General features: G+C 44.0%; 1 protein-coding gene across 1 annotated transcript in view; it reads left to right on the top strand.

Annotated features, from left to right (window-relative positions):
- The window catches only part of CACNA2D3 (calcium voltage-gated channel auxiliary subunit alpha2delta 3), an 824,272-nt gene that overhangs the window by 613,233 nt on the left and 193,654 nt on the right, over nt 1-17,385 (top strand). Inside the window, exons 15-17 of the mRNA XM_044754812.2 lie at nt 2,538-2,609; nt 3,913-3,993; nt 13,405-13,479. Coding sequence (XP_044610747.1) covers nt 2,538-2,609; nt 3,913-3,993; nt 13,405-13,479 — 228 coding nt within the window. The remainder of the gene's footprint in view (nt 1-2,537; nt 2,610-3,912; nt 3,994-13,404; nt 13,480-17,385) is intronic.

Raw genomic sequence — 17,385 nt, 5'->3', positions numbered from 1 at the left:
AAGTAAGTTTGTTTGCTGACTCTAATACCCAAATTAGACTGCCCCAAATAATGTATGTGATTATCATGTGTATAAGTCAGGGCTCTTTAGAAAAAAGAACCATAGGAGACAAATATAGATATAGATATATAGATACAAACACATAGGATAGAGATATATATTTGAAGAGAGAGATTTAAGTAATTGCCTCACACAATTGTGAGGGCTTGTAAGTCTGAAATCTGTAAGGTAGGTTGCAGGTTGGAAATTCCAGCAAGAGTTGATGTTACAGTCCTGAGACCAAAGGCAGTCTGAAAACAGAATTCCTTTTTCCTTGGGGATCTGTTTTTTCCCTTAAGGCCTTCATCTGATTGGATGAGGCCCACCCCCTTATGGAGGGTAATCTGCTTTATCAAAGTCTACTGATTAAATGTTATTCACAACTAAAAAATGCCTTCACAGCAACATCTTGACTGGTGTTTGATCAAACAACTTGGCATCTTGGCCTGGCCAAGCTGACACATAAAATTAACCATCGCACCATGAATTCCCAGTCTTTGAGGGACCATGAGATTCTTGCCTCGTCTTACTTGTCATGGAGGGGATATAGCATCATCTTGATATAGATGTAAAACTAGGGGCTGGCCCGGTGGCGCAGCGGTTAAGCTCGCACATTCTGCTTCAGCGGCCCAGGGTTCGCCGGTTCAGATCCCTGGTGTGGACATGGCACTGCTTGGTGAGCTATGCTGTGGCAGGCATCCCACATAAAAAAAAAAGTAGAGGAAGATAGGCATGGATGTTAGCTCAGGGCCAGTCTTCCTCAGCAAAAAGAGGAGGATTGGCAGCAAATGTTAGCTCAGGGCTAATCTTCCTCAAAAAAACAAACAACAAAAGCTAATAAAAACATGGCCGCCTTGATGCCTGTTAGGAGTTACTCCCAAAATCTGTGAACTTCTCTTTAAGTACCATGATTATTGATGGATATGAAGTGGAAAGGATTGCCCTCTAACAATGCTTCTTGAATTTTAATATGCATGCTAATTATTAAAATAAAGATTCAGAGGGTCTGGAGTGTGGGGCTTGGGATTATGCATTTCTGATGCACTCAGGGATGCAGGTGCTGCTGTTCTGTGTACCACATTACCAGGAGTCAGGCCCTAGAGCTTGAAGAATCCATTGGAAGAAAAGGTTGGTGGAAGATGGACTGTCTTTAATGACTTTTTACTCAAGAGGCAAGCCAGTCCATGGGGGCTTCAAAGATTTAGATTTTAGGATCTTCTCTTTATAATACCTTTTCCCAAGAAGACTGAGGGAGCAGTACTTGATTTTTCTATGGAAATAAAGTAGGGATGAGAAGTGCCAAAACATCAGAAAACACTCTAGACTGAAGATAGTGGATTCTCATCACAGATTGCTTCATTTGAGACTTGAATGGGCAATGAAACCAGGAAGTATCCCTCTCCCACTAGACTTGCCAGGCCAATTTTGGTGCCTATCAGCAGTGCCACATGCCTTGATCTCATTTTGGATGCTGCTATGGTCTAGCTGTGTGACTCACAAGGCAGGGAGAGGAAACTAACATCCTTTGAGCATCTTCATATGCCAGGTGCCATGCTAGGCAGTTTCACATTCTATCTTCATGGCAACAATGCTGGGGAAAAATTGGCATTGTTTTATATGAGGATATGAAGGCTTAGCTTATGCAGTTAATAAAGATTCAAAGCTGAGAATTAGAACCAGATTTGTCTCAAACTAAAGCCCACTGTGGTCTAGGACTCTGTTTCCCCATTCATTATTGGGGCAGAGAAGGGGTTCCTGCTGTCTCCCAACACTGTGCGAAAAGCAAATGTGATGGAGGGTCTCGGTGCATCTCTATGCAAGTCAAAGGGTTACAGAAGAGTACCACGTGCCATACTTCAAGGTCGTTCTTCCGGGAGACATGTTTAGCTTCTTAGCGGTGATTTTAGGGATCAGATGCCGAGTTATTTTTTTTATTTTGTTTTTGTTTTGTTTGTTTTCCATCTGGGACTGGCATGCAGAGATCTGTAGAGGTCCAAAAAGGCCTTGACTCAGCTACCTTGGGGAGAATAAGTGCTTCCAGATTCCATTGTTTCCAGCAAGGCAATTCATAAAACCCCTTACACTCATGCTTTCTGATCTTCAATTTTCAGATTAAGGAGAAGCATTAATATTGCACATATTGAACATAAATGTCTGCAAAGTAAAATAGTAAAATCAATCTGCGGTAATAAAATAAAACGAATCACTAAGATCCAAACAAGGCTTTATTTGAACCAAAATGGCTGAATGCGGTGAACAGATCAGCTGGCATGACTGATGGTGGCCGACTTTGTTTCTCCTGCCTGGGGCTGGGATCCTCATCTGCTAATCAGGAGGGAGGGACATTGCCCTCCGTCCTAGGCTAAAGGCTTGAGTGGGCACTGGTCCATTCCCAACGGCCCCTGGTCAGGAAAGGATGAGACGGTCAAGGGGGATGGCCTCCAGCACTGTGGTTTCTAGATCATTCTCAGGTAACTGGCCTTTCTCTCTCTATCCAGCTTGCTGATGATCAGGGCCTTGTCCTCATGACCACGGTCGCCATGCCCGTGTTTAGTAAGCAGAATGAAACCGTGAGTACAGTGGCTGTGCCTCCTGCTTGATGACAGGAACACTGTTTTCTCAGACCCCCTCTGACTCAAGCTCTAGTGACCTTTATTTATTTATTTGCTTATTCTAAGGATAGGGGGCATGTAATTTTTCCTCACTTTTAATCCTGCTGTCAGAATGATGAAATCAAGAATAGATGAGAGGAATTCAAGCCAGTATCATTTTATAGTATGCAACACTTTTCCAAAATTGAAGTGTTAATTGAGCAAAGGGAGGAAAACTGCAGAGAGAATTCTTGATTGTGGTGGGATGCCCTTTCTCTTATTTATAGTTACCAGCCTTGTATTAGTTTCCTCTGGCTGTAGTAAACAAAGTGCCACAGATGAGGTGGCTTGAAATAATAGAAATTTATTCTCACAGTTCCAGACACTAGAAGTCCAAAATCAAGGCATTGGCAGGTCCATGCTTCCCCTGAAGGCTCTGGGAAGAATCCTTCCTTGCCTCTTCCAGTGGCCCCAGACGTTCCTTGGTTTGTGGTAGGGTAACTCCAATCTCTCCCTCAGTTTTCACATGGCCTTCTTCTCTCACGTGTCTGTCTGTCTTCTCCTTGTCTTATAAAGACACCAGCCATTGGATATAAGGCCCATCCTAAATCCAAGATGATTTCACCTTGAGATCCTCAACGTATTACATCTGCAAAGACCTTGTTTCCAAATAGGGTCACAGTCTGAGGTTCTGGGTGCCCTTGAATTTGAGGGAGACAATGGACAGTAGCAATGTGTATCTTCTTCTGGAAAGCATTTCTGACATGAAACTTCTGGAAAGTTTCAGCACATCACGTTGACCCCGGAAAAGTGGGACACCAGAAGCCTATTCCTTCACCTTCATCCTTGGTTCCAACTTGCTGCTATAAATGTTAGGGTTTCATGTCTTTCTCTGGCTATTCAGTCTCTCTCTCCTGGGCACCAGATGGCAGTGTAAATTGAGAAAGTGGTTAACATGCCAAGTCTTTCCTGTAGAAAGCTTCCATGAGAGAAACTGATTAATGATCACAGTCGTTAGCTTCTTCACATCAATTCTTGATTCTCAGGAGAGAAGGATTGTTTGGCCTCAGAAGCTACCCTTCTTGTCATCAGTATTTTGGGGCGGGGGTGGGGGGTGGGTAGAAGAGGGTCCCTCTTGGAGATCTGGGTTAATCTTCAATCTCTATCTGCTTGGAGAAGGCACCAGACAGTGATCTACGGTGTGTGGCTTCTCACGAGGTTCTATTTCTTCTACCAAATTAACTTACTATTGTTGCTCTTGTTTAATGTTTGTTTTCAACAGAGATCAAAAGGCATTCTTCTGGGCGTGGTTGGCACAGATGTCCCAGTGAAAGAACTTCTGAAGACCATTCCCAAATACAAGGTAACATGTCTCCTGACTAATAGCCAAGGGCCAAATGTCCAAGATAATTTCACAGCCTCCCACAGTGATGATGAAAACAGGACGTAAAGAGGCTCGTCTACTCTCTTTCTGTTGGTAGAAAAGTAATAGTCCGTGCAGGTCTAAGTAGGTCTGTGCATCCTACCCAGGTTTGTGTGGGCCTGTGGAAGTCTACACACATCTAGGTGGGTCTACATAGGTAATGTCTCTGATGGTCTTCTAAGCCAGTTCTAACTCACCCAGTTCAGAACCCTCTAAAATCTGTAACTTCTTAACAGGAACCCAATGAGGCACAAAGAAAAATGGTCTCTGACTCTATTAAATGGGTATTTTCTCTATCTTGGAAGGTGCCAGGGTACAAATTAATATTCCTTTCCTAATGCTAAATTAAAATCCATGGCACTAAGAGAATTGTAAGTTTTGTTTTTTTAAGTCTTGGGGTAATTGATGGGTAGAGTAGGTAATTTTAGAAGAAAGAAGATAGAACAGGCCTTAATAGGCCACTGCTTTGGGAGTTTAGAACAACATAAGGGGCATTGTAAGGCATGGCTCCTTGGAAAAGGAACATGAGATTGAAAGGATTCAGAAAGGAGGGTGGAAATGCTAGAACCCAGCTCTGCATGTGAGGCCAGCTTTGCAAAAGGGAGAGAGAGAGGTCATGCTTTCCCCTCTATCTGGCTCACACTGTATTCCTAGCACTCTGCTCCCAGCACTACTCCTTCAATTTATTTAGTTCTCCTATATATGGGGACAGAGAAACTGTCATGGGCCATCCCAGTGCCACCCACAGCTAGGCCTAACCCTGTTTCCATGAGAACAAGCATCCCAAGTTCCACGTGACTTCCCTGTGGTCTGTCTGGGGCCAGGCGGGCATAACACGAGCACCAGCCCGAAGCTGACAGACCACAGTGCTGCCTGGGCTGCTTGCAGAGGGATGGCAAGTAGCTCCGAAGGTGATGTGGTGGCAGTAGCCATTTTCGCATCCATGGGGATGACATTAATTGGTATTTATGTTCTCTGGCTGCTTGAGATCTGCTGATGTGGTAAATAAGTACTTTAATGAAATCAGAGCAACAGACATACCAGGAGCCTGGTTTCCACCAAAGTCAGGTTTCCTACTCCCCTTCCTTCTGAGCAGTGTTGTCCACGTCAGCCTTTTGCTTACCACCCTCATAATGCATTGCCTTGTCCTTATGCCACCTGCACAGTTACCGAACAGGTCTGTTTAAATTTAAATTGACTTGCTATTTTTCTTCATCATCTCCTCTGACGTCGGCCTGAACAGTCACATGTGAAATGATAAGTTGAGATGTGATCATTATATTTTTCTGATACACAGGTTAGCCGGAGGAGTGACATGATCAGGTTCTACTTTTAGAAAGATGGCCCAGAGAGTGCTTGAACCCATGCAGAAAACTCTCACCTGTTCCCTAGTGGGGATCCTCATAAAGCAAATGAAAAGGTGGGGAGACAGTCCCCTTAAGCCCTGTCACAGCCGTGCAGAACTGCCCCAGAGCCGTTGCAATGTGTGTGTTGAGCATGGGAGTGCGGGAGGGTGGAAAGCAGCCCCTGCTCCCTGATAAGAGGGGTTCAATGGACCAACGTGTTGCCCCTGACTGCACAAGGGTTGAAATTACACCCATCCCCTCTTCCTCCAGCACCGAGCAGACTGGCTCTCCCATCTCCATTTTGGGCCCGCTCGTAGATTGACGAGGACTCCCTCTGTCCCCATCTGGAGGGAGGCCAGGAATCTGAGATTGTTGGCCGGCTGGCAGGGCCCCGTTCCTTGCCACCTCCTTCCATCATGTGCTGAGCCTGATTCATCACAGTTGCGAGAAGCCCATGGGCCTTCCTGGGCCTCAGCAGGAGAAAGGCAGTGGTTAGTGCTCTGGAGGCAGACACACCTGGGGTCCAGGCTCCATCCTGAGGAGCTGGGTGTGGACAAGTCCCTCAAATCCTTAGTTCCCTTTCTGCCCAGTGGTGATAACAATAGAACCGGTTTATAGATTTAATGAAGTGTTGACCCTTATCATTAATTGGGAGCAATGGTAATGCACTGGTCAAGAGGACAAGTGTGACCCGTGGCCTCCTGGTACCTACAGTCCTCTTCCACAGGGGATGCTGCCTGCATAGAGCTGTTGACAGCTTTCCCATGCCAGGTTCAGGCACCTGTGGGCTTCCCGTCCTCTGAACCTTTGCTAACCTAGAATCCCTAACAGAACGATGGGCTGACTGAATGACTGACCAGGCAACCACACGCTGGGACCCTCTACCACCTTTAAAAATGGGGTTTTTCAAGAGTTTTGAAAGACATGGGGAAAGGCTTATGACACAAGGATATGTGCATTAGGCAGTATTCTTAAGTTTGACGACAAGGACAGGCCCATCTTTTGACCAGCGGTTGGGATAAGAGCAAGGGAATGGATCAGCCATTCCCCAGGCAAACTCTTATCCACGCCAGTCACTGAACCGACAGCTGTAGCCAAAATGATCAGGTCACTCCTAGAGGGTTGGATACAAAATGAGAGGTGCAGAAAACAGCTGTTTGAAAAGCACCATTCTGTGGTACAAGACAGGGTGCCTCACGGTGTAATATTAACAGATGACGTTGGCCGAGTACTCAGGCACTGTGCACAGTGGGTTACCCACATCATGTGACCAAACCCTCCTCAGATAAATGCAGTGCTGCTGTATCCATTCTGCTCATAGGAGACTCAGTTTCACAGGGCTCAGGGCCACATAAGGAGGAAGTGGTGAAGGCGATTTGAGCCAGGTCCATGGATCTCAGCTGTGCCCATACTGTGCATGACGTGGTGCCCTGTTCATGCACCATCTGTACCATTAACTACTTAATACTTCATTTGTAAATCAACTCAGACCTTTCTTCACTTAACTACATTTTTACAGGAAACACCATCACTATTTAAAAAGAAAAGCCAGGGTCATTTGCCATTATGGAAGATAATTGTAAAAAGAGACTCATAAAAACAAAATAATAGTACTAAATGATTACTTGATAATCTAAGGTTCTGAACTTAAGGTCTGTTCTCACTCTCTTTTTTTTTAAGGTAGTATTAAAGGCAAGTGTTAAGGAAACTTTCTTTTTGATATAATTGGAAGGATGAAAGGAGTTGTTTTTTTTTTTAAAAAGATTGGCACCTGAGCTAACAACTGTTGCCAATCTTTTTTTTGTTTCCTTCTGCTTTTTCTCCCCAAATCCCCCCAGTACATGGTTGTATATTTTAGTTGTGGATCCTTCTAGTTGTGGCATGTGGGATGCTGTCTCAGCGTGGCCTGATGTGTGGCACCATGTCCGCGCCCAGGATCCGAACCTGTGAAACCCTGGGCCGCCGAGGTGGAGCACGCGAACTTAACCACTCAACCATGGGGCCGGCCCCTGAAAGGAGTTTTAAAGGGGCTGACTCTCACTAGTGCTTCTGGCTAATAAGTTTAATGCCAGGCCCATATGCCACCTAAAATCGTCTTCCTCTACACTCTGTTTTTCCTAAGAAAGCCAAACAGTCCATGGGAAGATGATGGGGGCTGAGGAGTGAGGGTCATGAAGGATTGTTCAGTCTGGGGTGGTGGGTACCCCTGCCTTCTGGGGCTCCCCTCAACCCTGGACATTAGCATCATCACTGCCATCCATAAGCCCCTGCTGCACCTCCACCTGTCGGCCCAGGCTTCTCAGAGACCCCTGAGGGTTTGGCTCTTCCCAGCACTTCCTGTCTGGTCCTTAGTACCTGCTCTACCGGTGGAAAAGGAAACTTCTTCAACAAGCCCGGATGTCTGTTTCCATATGCTGATGCCTTTAGGTGATCCAGGTAGAAAGCCACCTGCACAACAAAAGGAAATGAACTTTGAGCTAAAATCAGGTGTCCAGGCTCAGAAAAGGTAGCCTCCTTAGCAAAAGAACTCTCCTATTCTGGTTTATTGAGATGACAAAGGCCCTTCTCCCTCCTGCCACCCTGGGGCCCTGATGACCAGCTTCATCCACCACCAAAGGCTTTTACAGTTGGAGTTAAGTGTCCAGAGGCATGAGAGGACTTCTGGTTGATCCCACCTTTTTTAAATTTTTTGAGAAATCTCTGTATTGTTTTCCCTACTGGCTGCACCATACTGGCAGCAGTGTTGGAAACTGTGTAGCTGCCCAGGGACTGAAAGTCAAGGGGATGAGGAAGGAATTCAAGGCCCTAAAGACAGTGGACTATACTTGTATTCAAATCCCCAGACCTAGACGCCCAGAATTGCTGGCACACTCTTTAAGGAAGAACCTTCCACATTTAGAGAATGCTTCCAAACAATTCTTAAGCCTCTTATTTCATATGAAAAGATGTAGAAACCCAGGACAGGGCCACTTTTTGATATATGCCCAGTAAATCAGGAAAGTATGAACATAATGTGGAACTGATAGCAATTACCCTGTGAGTCTGTTTCTCAAAGATTCTGCTACCAGGCAATGTGCTAAGCTCTTTATAGTATTATCTCACTTAATAATAGGTAGACACTGCTATTATGCCCATTTTACAGCTAAAGAAACTGAGGCACAGAAAGTTTAAATATCTCACCAAGCCTCACAATTAGCAAGCCATGATTTTAGCTGCTATTACCCCAAAGCCATTAGGAAAATAAGTGACAATAATAACAGTAATAGTTAAAATATTAGGAATAATAGTAATATTAAAATAAAATGAAACAAAAATCCCTTATTGAACTTTTTACTGTGAGTTTGGTAAAAGCGTTTTATACGTACTATTCCCATTGAACCCTGATTATGCTTCCAGGAAGTGGGCACCTCTTGGCCCAGTTTTAGTTAAGGATACTTGAAATAATTTTCTCAACATAAGTCAGCTAGTAAAAGATGAATGAAACAAAGTGTAACAAGTGAATAGAGAAAGATCAGCTACAGAAAATGAACCATCAGTGCCTGAAATATAGGCACTTCTGTTTTATGTTTTCCCGAGAGTCAGGTTGGGAACCGGAGACACAGGTATGACATACCTTAACCTCAGTCATCCCTCCTCTGGTGCCCACACAGAGCCTTGGGAAGAGGTGTGCCATCAGCCAGGGCCGGCCATGGCCGGACGAGCCTTTCTGGTTCAGGAGGGGAGCACGCCAGGGAGCAGAGTGTGGCTCAGACCTTTCCCTCCTGATTAACACCTTGTAAAGATGAGTCAGCTCTTGGCTCTTGGGGTTTTCCCAGAAGATAGAATTCTTTCTTTTCCCTTAGCTTCATAGATTTTCCCACAAGCAATCAGACTTCCTGTAATTTTTATTAAGAATTCCAGACACCCCAGCAATAATTTCCAGACACCACAGCCTCTGTTTAACGTAACGAGCCATTTTATAATTAGGTTCACTTCATTAGCCCAAAGTCTCTACGCTTGGAAGGGAAGCGCCTCCTTCCCTTCCCTGTTAGACCTCGAGGCTCCTGGCCTCCCGGAGAGCCTGATTCAGGAGGAGGGCCCCTTTGGCAGCCCCAAGTGCTAGGAGGCCTTGTGTCTGCTCTGTTCTCTGTTACTCCACGGCACTGCACATTAGAATGGACAGGAAGACTGGCTCTATTTCGGATGAAACAAAAATTAGAGATTTCATCAGTATATTGATTTGTGGCCAAAACCAAATGTTGGACATTGTCATAGTATAAGCTTTGGGTTTTCTGAGAGATTCATCCACTGAACGTGTTTTGAGATTTGCCCAGAGTTTCTCTTCTTACATCTACATTAGGTTGTATCCGTATGCCACCAGCAACCAACAGCACATTCTGATGTTACTTTCTCAGACTGTTCTCCTGGGAAGGATTTTAGCCAGACAGTTCCGGAATGTGGGGAAGACTTTCTCTGGCACAGCCTTGAGAAGGACTAACTAGGCACCTGCCATAGCAAACCAGCTTCTCCTTTTCAGCTCATTTCTTATATTTACTTTAGTTCAGACTTTAAAGATGAACTAGATAATATTTGGGTAAAGTGATAAATGTCTTAAATATACACAAAGCTTTACTGGAGCACCTGCCATGTGCTGACATGATGCTAGGGACTACACAGGTCAAAGATGAGCGAGTTGGTTCCTTCCGCACAAAGAATACAATCTGATGGGAGAGGTACTGCCTTATCTAGAATGAGGCAGAGGAAGGAAAGAGAAGCAGATGCAGTTGAGATGCAGGAAAGAAGGTATAGCATTTTCATGCATTAGGGCAAAAGTGGTCATGGAAAAATTCTCAGGGTTTTATGGAAATCTGGTATGGAAAGGAGGGAGCAACGGGGAGAGTCAGGACAGACTTTTTGTAGGAGGCGATTCTGAGGCTGAGCTTACAGCATGAGTGAGAATTAGCCAAGGGGAGATGGGAAGGGTGGTGCTCTCGGCAGCTGGCACTCAGTGAGTAAAGGTCTGGTGGGAAGAGAAAACTGAAGTGGAGTTGTTGTGGCTGCCATGTGCCCTGAAAGGCAGTGAGTGAAAGTAGGTGGGGCTGAGTACTTAGGTACTGGGGCCAGCCCCCAGAGAGACCTAATGGACAGGACCATGGATTTTATCTTACACATGAAAGAGGCCTTTAGTGGGTTTTACACAGGAGAGCAGCAGGGTCAGCGTTACCTTTGACTTTGATCAATCTGGAGGATGATTTTGTTAGGGCCAAGCTTTGAGGCAGGAAGAGCAGTTAGGACCATTGTGGAACTCTGTTCCATTAAATCTCCATGGATGGTAGAGTGGGGACGCAGAGTTTAATCTGAGTAATTTGTGGAAGAAAAATTAGTGAATACTTGGGTCAAGAAGTTGAGGATGAAAGAGAGAAAGAAGTCTAAGGATGATGCTCTAGTTTCTAACTTAGGAGTCTGGGTGGGTGGTAGTGGCACTGATGGAGAGAGAGAAGAATGGGAAGAGCAGCCCTAAGTTGAGGTGCCATGTTGGGCTGGGTGAATCTGAGGCACCTGAGGGAAGTCCAAATAGAGGGACCGACACACACTTGGGGACTTGGATTAGCCACTGAGGGGAGAGGCCAAAGCTGGAGCACAGATCTGGAGATGAGCAGCACCCAGGCAGTTGCTGATACTTTTGAGGAAGAGAGAGTAAGATAGACAAGGGGCAGGAGGGATATAAACTCAGGGAAACGAGTGCTTGAGGGTGGGTGGAGGATGAGGATACTATGAAAAGGAGGAAACCCTGGAGTATGGGGCCTGGAAGCTGAGGGAATAGAGTGTCAAGGAGGAGGGGGAAGTCAGCTAATATAAACAGAAAGATTCGAGAGAGACCTCTCCAAGGGTTTGGCAGTTAGGAGGCCACAGGCAATTGCAGAGAAAGGAGTTCTGATGGCATCTAGGTGTGGGGGTGATATGGCCACGGCAGATTCTGGTAGGCTGAGGCATAGATGGGCAACAAGGAAGCAGAGATTGCAGTTGAACAATGAGTGGAGGACCCTGAGTGGGAAGGTCAGCTCAGCCTCTGCATGCCAGAGGAGGAAGCAAAGTTTGGGTTAGCTTTGTAGGATCTGTGCTCAAGTCAGTTTCTTTGATTGTTTCCCCGCTTCCTGCTTTTCCTCTTTCTCCTTTCCCTACTCCTCTTCCCTCCATCCCCATCGCCATATATTTTTAACCACATAGTATAACCTTGGCCATCATGGAACTTATATTCTGGTGGGAAGGCAAGCATTAAATAACAAAGCCTTGACTGATGCCTTGATTATTTATAATCAACCTCACAAATAATTGATTATTATCATTTTGATAAGTGCTGTACCAGAAAAGTAGAGGGCATTAAGAGAGCATAACCAGGGAGCTCTATCTTCTTTTGAGCATTACTTCCTGCAAGCAAACCAAGAACAGAAGTAATGTGTATTAGAAGGCACTGAATATATTAGCTAACTATAAAATATCATTTGTTTGGTCTAATTTTGAGTTCGAATTTCCAGTCAAATACCACTTTTGCCTTTAATGGAAAAAGTGAAACTTTCTAAGTCCTTTTTGACCCCTCCAGTCCGTATTAAACTGGGACATAATAATGATAATTAATGCAGTGTTGACTGTGTCTGACATTTTTCCAAGGGACAAGATGAAAGAGACGATATTCATCTCAAAGGATAGGAAATCTTTGGTTTATCTTTCACAGCATAATGAAATATACTTTTATCATTAGAGTCAAGTAGAATCTTATTAAGACTTGCCGTGCAAGGTAACTCCAGGAGAAAATGTCTGTTGCCCTTGACTACCACGTGCATATTTGCTTTATGTAATGCAAGGAAACTTTTAATTGCCGGTGTTAAATTCTCTGAAGTTAATTTCACATCACCTTGACGTTAAGCTAACAAGCAGACGGGGTCATTCTTGGTTTGTAAATTCTGTTGTCTGGATCATTTAATAGTATCATATTCAAGAACATGAGCGGCAGACAATTTTAAAGAAAAGTAGCAGTGAGAGCTCAGAACTGTGAAATAACTCATCGGAAAAAAAAGAGGATTTTTTTTTCTTCTCCCCTTTCACTGCTCTGGCAAAAGTGGGTTACATTTTCTTTCTTCAGAGAGAGAGATCAGTATGGGTTTTATGCCAGAGGCCATTTAATACATGAATGATTTGTAGGTAAATTTATTGTAGCCAATGGGTGCAGTCAACTGTGTAATAGAAATATTGTCAAAAAGCCGGGATTATTATTTAAATAAGTGCAGTGTTAAATTTGATTACATACTTTTTAAAGCTAATAAAACATTTCATTGCTCTCAAACTATTTCCCATAGTCCCATTTAGTCAGAAAACATAAATTAAGTGAGGCTCTGCATAGAAAATTACCCAGCCTTTGTGTCGATGGAAGCATGCATGGAAAAGCTTGGCAGCCTCACAATTTAAAGACGAAAGAATATAAAAGGGGTTGGCAGGCTCCTATATGGGCTGGTGGGGACACTTTCATCCTTGAAGAATTATGGAAAATGACTGCCTAGGAGAGCGCATGCTTGAGATGGCCCCTATGGGTGTAGAATTGTAGGGAGCCTAGATGTGAGTCCAAGTGAGGCCCCCCTTTCTTTATCACAGAGAGAGAAGACACCCAGGTGGATAAAATCCTGTTCGCTTGGACTTAGACTCTTTCCAGAAACATTAGCCACTTTCTTTTTTTTTTTTTAAATGTAATTGTTTTCATTTAAAATAAATCAGAGTAAGGCCTTTGGATGCCAACGTGGGGATGTGACATTTTAAATTGTGCTATTTGCTGAGCTTATCCTGTGACAGGTCTTCATTTCCAACCAAATGTCAAGGATCAGCGTCTTGCATTCATTTTAATGAAATATTGTGCTGATAAGGGTTATGAATGCCAAGTTTAAGCTGTAAATTACTAAATGTCGGGCTGCTTTATGCTTCATGAGTTCACCAGGGAGCAAGCTAATGAAGGTTTCTTTCTCACTTCTTCCTACAGTTAGGGATTCACGGTTATGCCTTTGCAATCACAAATAATGGATATATCCTGACGCATCCAGAACTCAGACCACTGGTAAGAGAAGTACTTAGTTCTGTGTTTCTCCTTTTATGATTTTAAAAGATTTTCTTTAGTTCCACAGTGATGACGCTTTACAGCAGTTTTCACTTTAAAAGCTCAATTCGTAGTATTTTCTACTAAAGCTTGTTTTAATAGTTTATAACTAGTATTTTGACTTACGATATATAAATAATGTAGGATAAATGTATTTACTATCATGCTTTTATATATAAATCCATATATATCTATATGCGTTTATTTCACATCTGCCAATATATGGAAAAATTTTTTACTCTAGACAGCTTGAAACACATCATAATGGGTACCTTTATGTAACAAATAGTCTCTCACACTCCAACCTGAGACCCCCTTATTTCAAGTTACATTTGATAGAACCTATTAGTCACAGGATCCCTGGAAATTCATTACGGTGGGATTTGCCCCCAAATTGCATTGCCTAAGCCAGTGCCTCCTGCGTCGAAGGTATTCAACAATACCTTTTTTGTTTAACTGGAACAATGGAGATTTTCTCCATTTCCTACTTAAGCCATATCCAGTAGCATTGTTTGGTGACCTGACGTGTAAACCATTTTCGTCTAGCATCGTTTTCACTTTCTCTGAAGTGAGTGGGGTTGGGCCAAGTCCAGGAGAGCCCAGGGTATCATTGTCTACCCTGATCCCTGGGGAGAAGCTGCCTGGAGCATTGTGTTAAGGAGGATTCTGAGGGCAGCCAGGCTTGTTGGATAGGAGGCCCTGGTCCATTGGTAGTGTCTTCTGTGGACTCTGGAGGAGCATTGGGAGTGAGGGCCATGCATTTGCTATTCCTGGACTAGTCACAATCTGTTGAGAGAAGGACTCCCTTTGGGTTTGTGTGTGTTTAGCTAATTCTAAAGAAGATACAAAAGTATAAATAGTAATAGAGTAATGTTTGCTTTTGAAAGTTAAGAAAGTGTAGGTCATTTCCTATGGCAATCTAGACACATAGACACATTTTCACATGTACGCATCCACCCACCCCCCGTGTCTTTTTCCCTTTCATCAAAATTTAAAAAATGGTGGTGCTGCCTGCTATAGAAAGTTTATTGGTGAAGCATTGTGGGGACCACTTTGCTTCTTGCTTGAATCATTGTTTAGGAAAAGTTCCGGTTTGAGCTTCATCACCATCCTACTTGCTGTAATCACCTTGGTATTAAGGGAGTCATGGCTGCATCATGTGGATCCCACATGCAGGCTTAAAGATGGTACTTACGGTAATGTTTGATTTCGAAAACCTTTTTATCAGAAAAATATTGAGTTAACTGATTAGCTAATTGCAAATGTAACTCAGAATTACTGAAAAATCTGATTGAAAAGTCTACTAACTTTTTAAGGATATTTATATCTAAAAACATTTAAGTCTAAAAAGCTTAGCGCATTACCCATTTTCAATCTGCCCGGTTGGGGGTGGTGGGAGTTACGTGTTTGGTGTGGTCGAGGGTGAGTTCCCAGTGCTTATTTATTCCAAGTTGGAGTGGAACAGAGTAAATGAAACAATCAAACCTGGATCTTCTGCCAGTGAATGAATTAGCTTTCTATTTATCAGCTTTTAAAGAAGGATGAAATGGAACCAGATGTCGGAAGTCACTAAGGTACCCTCCCTCTCTTTGCAGCAGTGGGTATGAGTAGCTCTCATCTGCATGGTCAACTTACAACCTTTTTCTGGTCTTTTGTATTGTCTAGTCATGTGGCAAATGACCTGTTTGCAAATAGTCCATCAGATGCACTTTCCAGAGCTGTAGCGACTGAGAGGGCAGCCGAAGGGTTCTTAGAGAAGCAGGCCAAGCAGTCAGCACTGATCATCTCCTGACAGTGCAAATACTCACAAACACAAGTTGTCTCTGTTCTCACTGTTGAAACACTGCACTGAATGATTTCACCAAAAGTGGTAGCCAGGGTCAAGTTCCCATAAATGGGATGGCCCAAGCAAATGTGCCATATCTCACTTGTGAGAACCCAAACCAGATGAACCATTTTGCAATCGATCCATGATAAGAACATAAGGAATGGCTAGGCCAATGGGCATGTATCCCATTTGTCTGTCTCTGACCCTGAGGCCATGAGATATTTAGAAGAGGTTTGGAGTGATGCCAACCAATGAGGATTACATGAACTAACCCATCTGAATGTGATCAAAAAGTGGATGTTGACTCTGCCTTGCGTTTTTCATTTTCCTCCTGGGGAAAAGACGGTAGTAAAGTGGAAGGAACTAAACTTCAGCAACACGCGGGTTACACTTGACTCCTAGTCTTGCCATATCCCAGCTATATGACTTTGGGCAAGTCACACAGCCTCTCTGAGAATCATTTTCTATTATAATATTGCCATAACCATAGTGTATATGTCATAGCGTGGTGGTCAGAGTAAATGGGATAATGCAAACAAAGAACCTTGTGTGACAAAGCAAGCCTGGACATCATGGGGATAGTCATGGTTATACCGGTACCCTGTTTGTGTTTTGTCGGCCCTATCGATCTGTGCTCCGCTGCTGTAAAGGTTGGAAGTATGTGGAGGTGGTGGACGTGTACGGTGATCTAAAGAACACTTTTTGATTATTCAATCGGTTCACATTTTTATCATGAACATCACGAGGGAACATGTACACACACACACACACACACGCACACAGACATGAGTGAATGGATACAGAGTCCTTGGAATCCTGCAGTCTGCATGCAATCGTAATTTCAGTCTGCCATCAACTTAAGCTGTGCAACCTCAGCTAAGCCTGTCTATCTGTCCCTCCCTTCTCTGTGTCTGTCTCTCTCTCACATGGGAAACACACACACACACACATTGTCAGTTTTCTTGGCCAACTCTGGTCTAGAAGACAGGGAGACAACAACTGTACTGTGAGATTCTACGTGAGCCCTACCATGGGAGGAAACCAAAGTTTGTCGTCATTCGTTTTTAAAGCAGCAATGAGAAGAATACTAGAAGCCATAGTAACTGAAGAGTCGATCTACATGGATGGACTACTCCTGGCTCTGGCATGTACAAGTGATTTGTTCATCTCTGTTTTGTTGACCTGAACAACAGAAGCAGAAAGCTTTTTCCCTCCTTCTCCTTCACCACCAGTCCACTCGGCACATAGTAGGGACTCAGGAAATGAATGAATGAAGGGATCCTCCAAAGCCACTGTTTTCATTTTCACTTCCTTTGGGTCCTTCTGGAGAATGTAGCTTGTGAGCTTCTCCTGGAAACCTGGTGTCTGCACTGGAGACCGATCCTCCCTGGTCAGAACCACCCTCACACACAGCTAGGAACAGCGAGCTACCAGCAGCTTCCCTGGCTAGCAAATCGGGCAGGGACTCCTCATTCAGACCTGACTCACCTTCTCCCCAGCCCAGCTGTATAATCGAATTCTTATTACAAAGGGATGTTCCCCTCCATTCTGGCCAGGCTGCCAGATGAGCACGGTGTGTGTGAGTGTGGGGTTGTGGCCACCGTGGGAGGATGGAGCAAGCTCACTTAAAATAATTCATGTTCCCTTTCCCTCTGCACTGAGGTTGTTTCTGCCCCTGCAGCCCGAGGAAAGAAGTGGGTTTCTCTGAAGCACAATACCAATATTTTTCTAATTTATCCAATAAAATCTTTCCCCCAAACTTAATCTTTGGCTTGATTTTATCCAATATTTTCTTTAATCTTGTATGGTTTGGGTGTGAATCATGAAGCGTCTCCAAGAACAGCTCAGATGTGGGAGCCTTACTCAGCAGACTCGCTTTGGTTTAATTGGCAAAACTGCTAACGTAATACTTTTCTGTTGATAACTGGGCTCTCCTTAGTCCTTCTCCGAGTGTTTCTCAACTACCCTATCCTTGCCACCAGCTTATGACTTCGGTGGACTAACTGACGTTCATTCAACAAACATTTACCTTGTGCCGG

The sequence above is a fragment of the Equus asinus genome, chromosome 21, assembly GCF_041296235.1.
Source record: "Equus asinus isolate D_3611 breed Donkey chromosome 21, EquAss-T2T_v2, whole genome shotgun sequence".
In the NCBI taxonomy this organism is placed as follows: domain Eukaryota; kingdom Metazoa; phylum Chordata; class Mammalia; order Perissodactyla; family Equidae; genus Equus; species Equus asinus.
The sequence above is the reverse complement of the archived record's forward strand: the minus strand, read 5'-3'. Positions and strand labels throughout refer to the sequence as shown.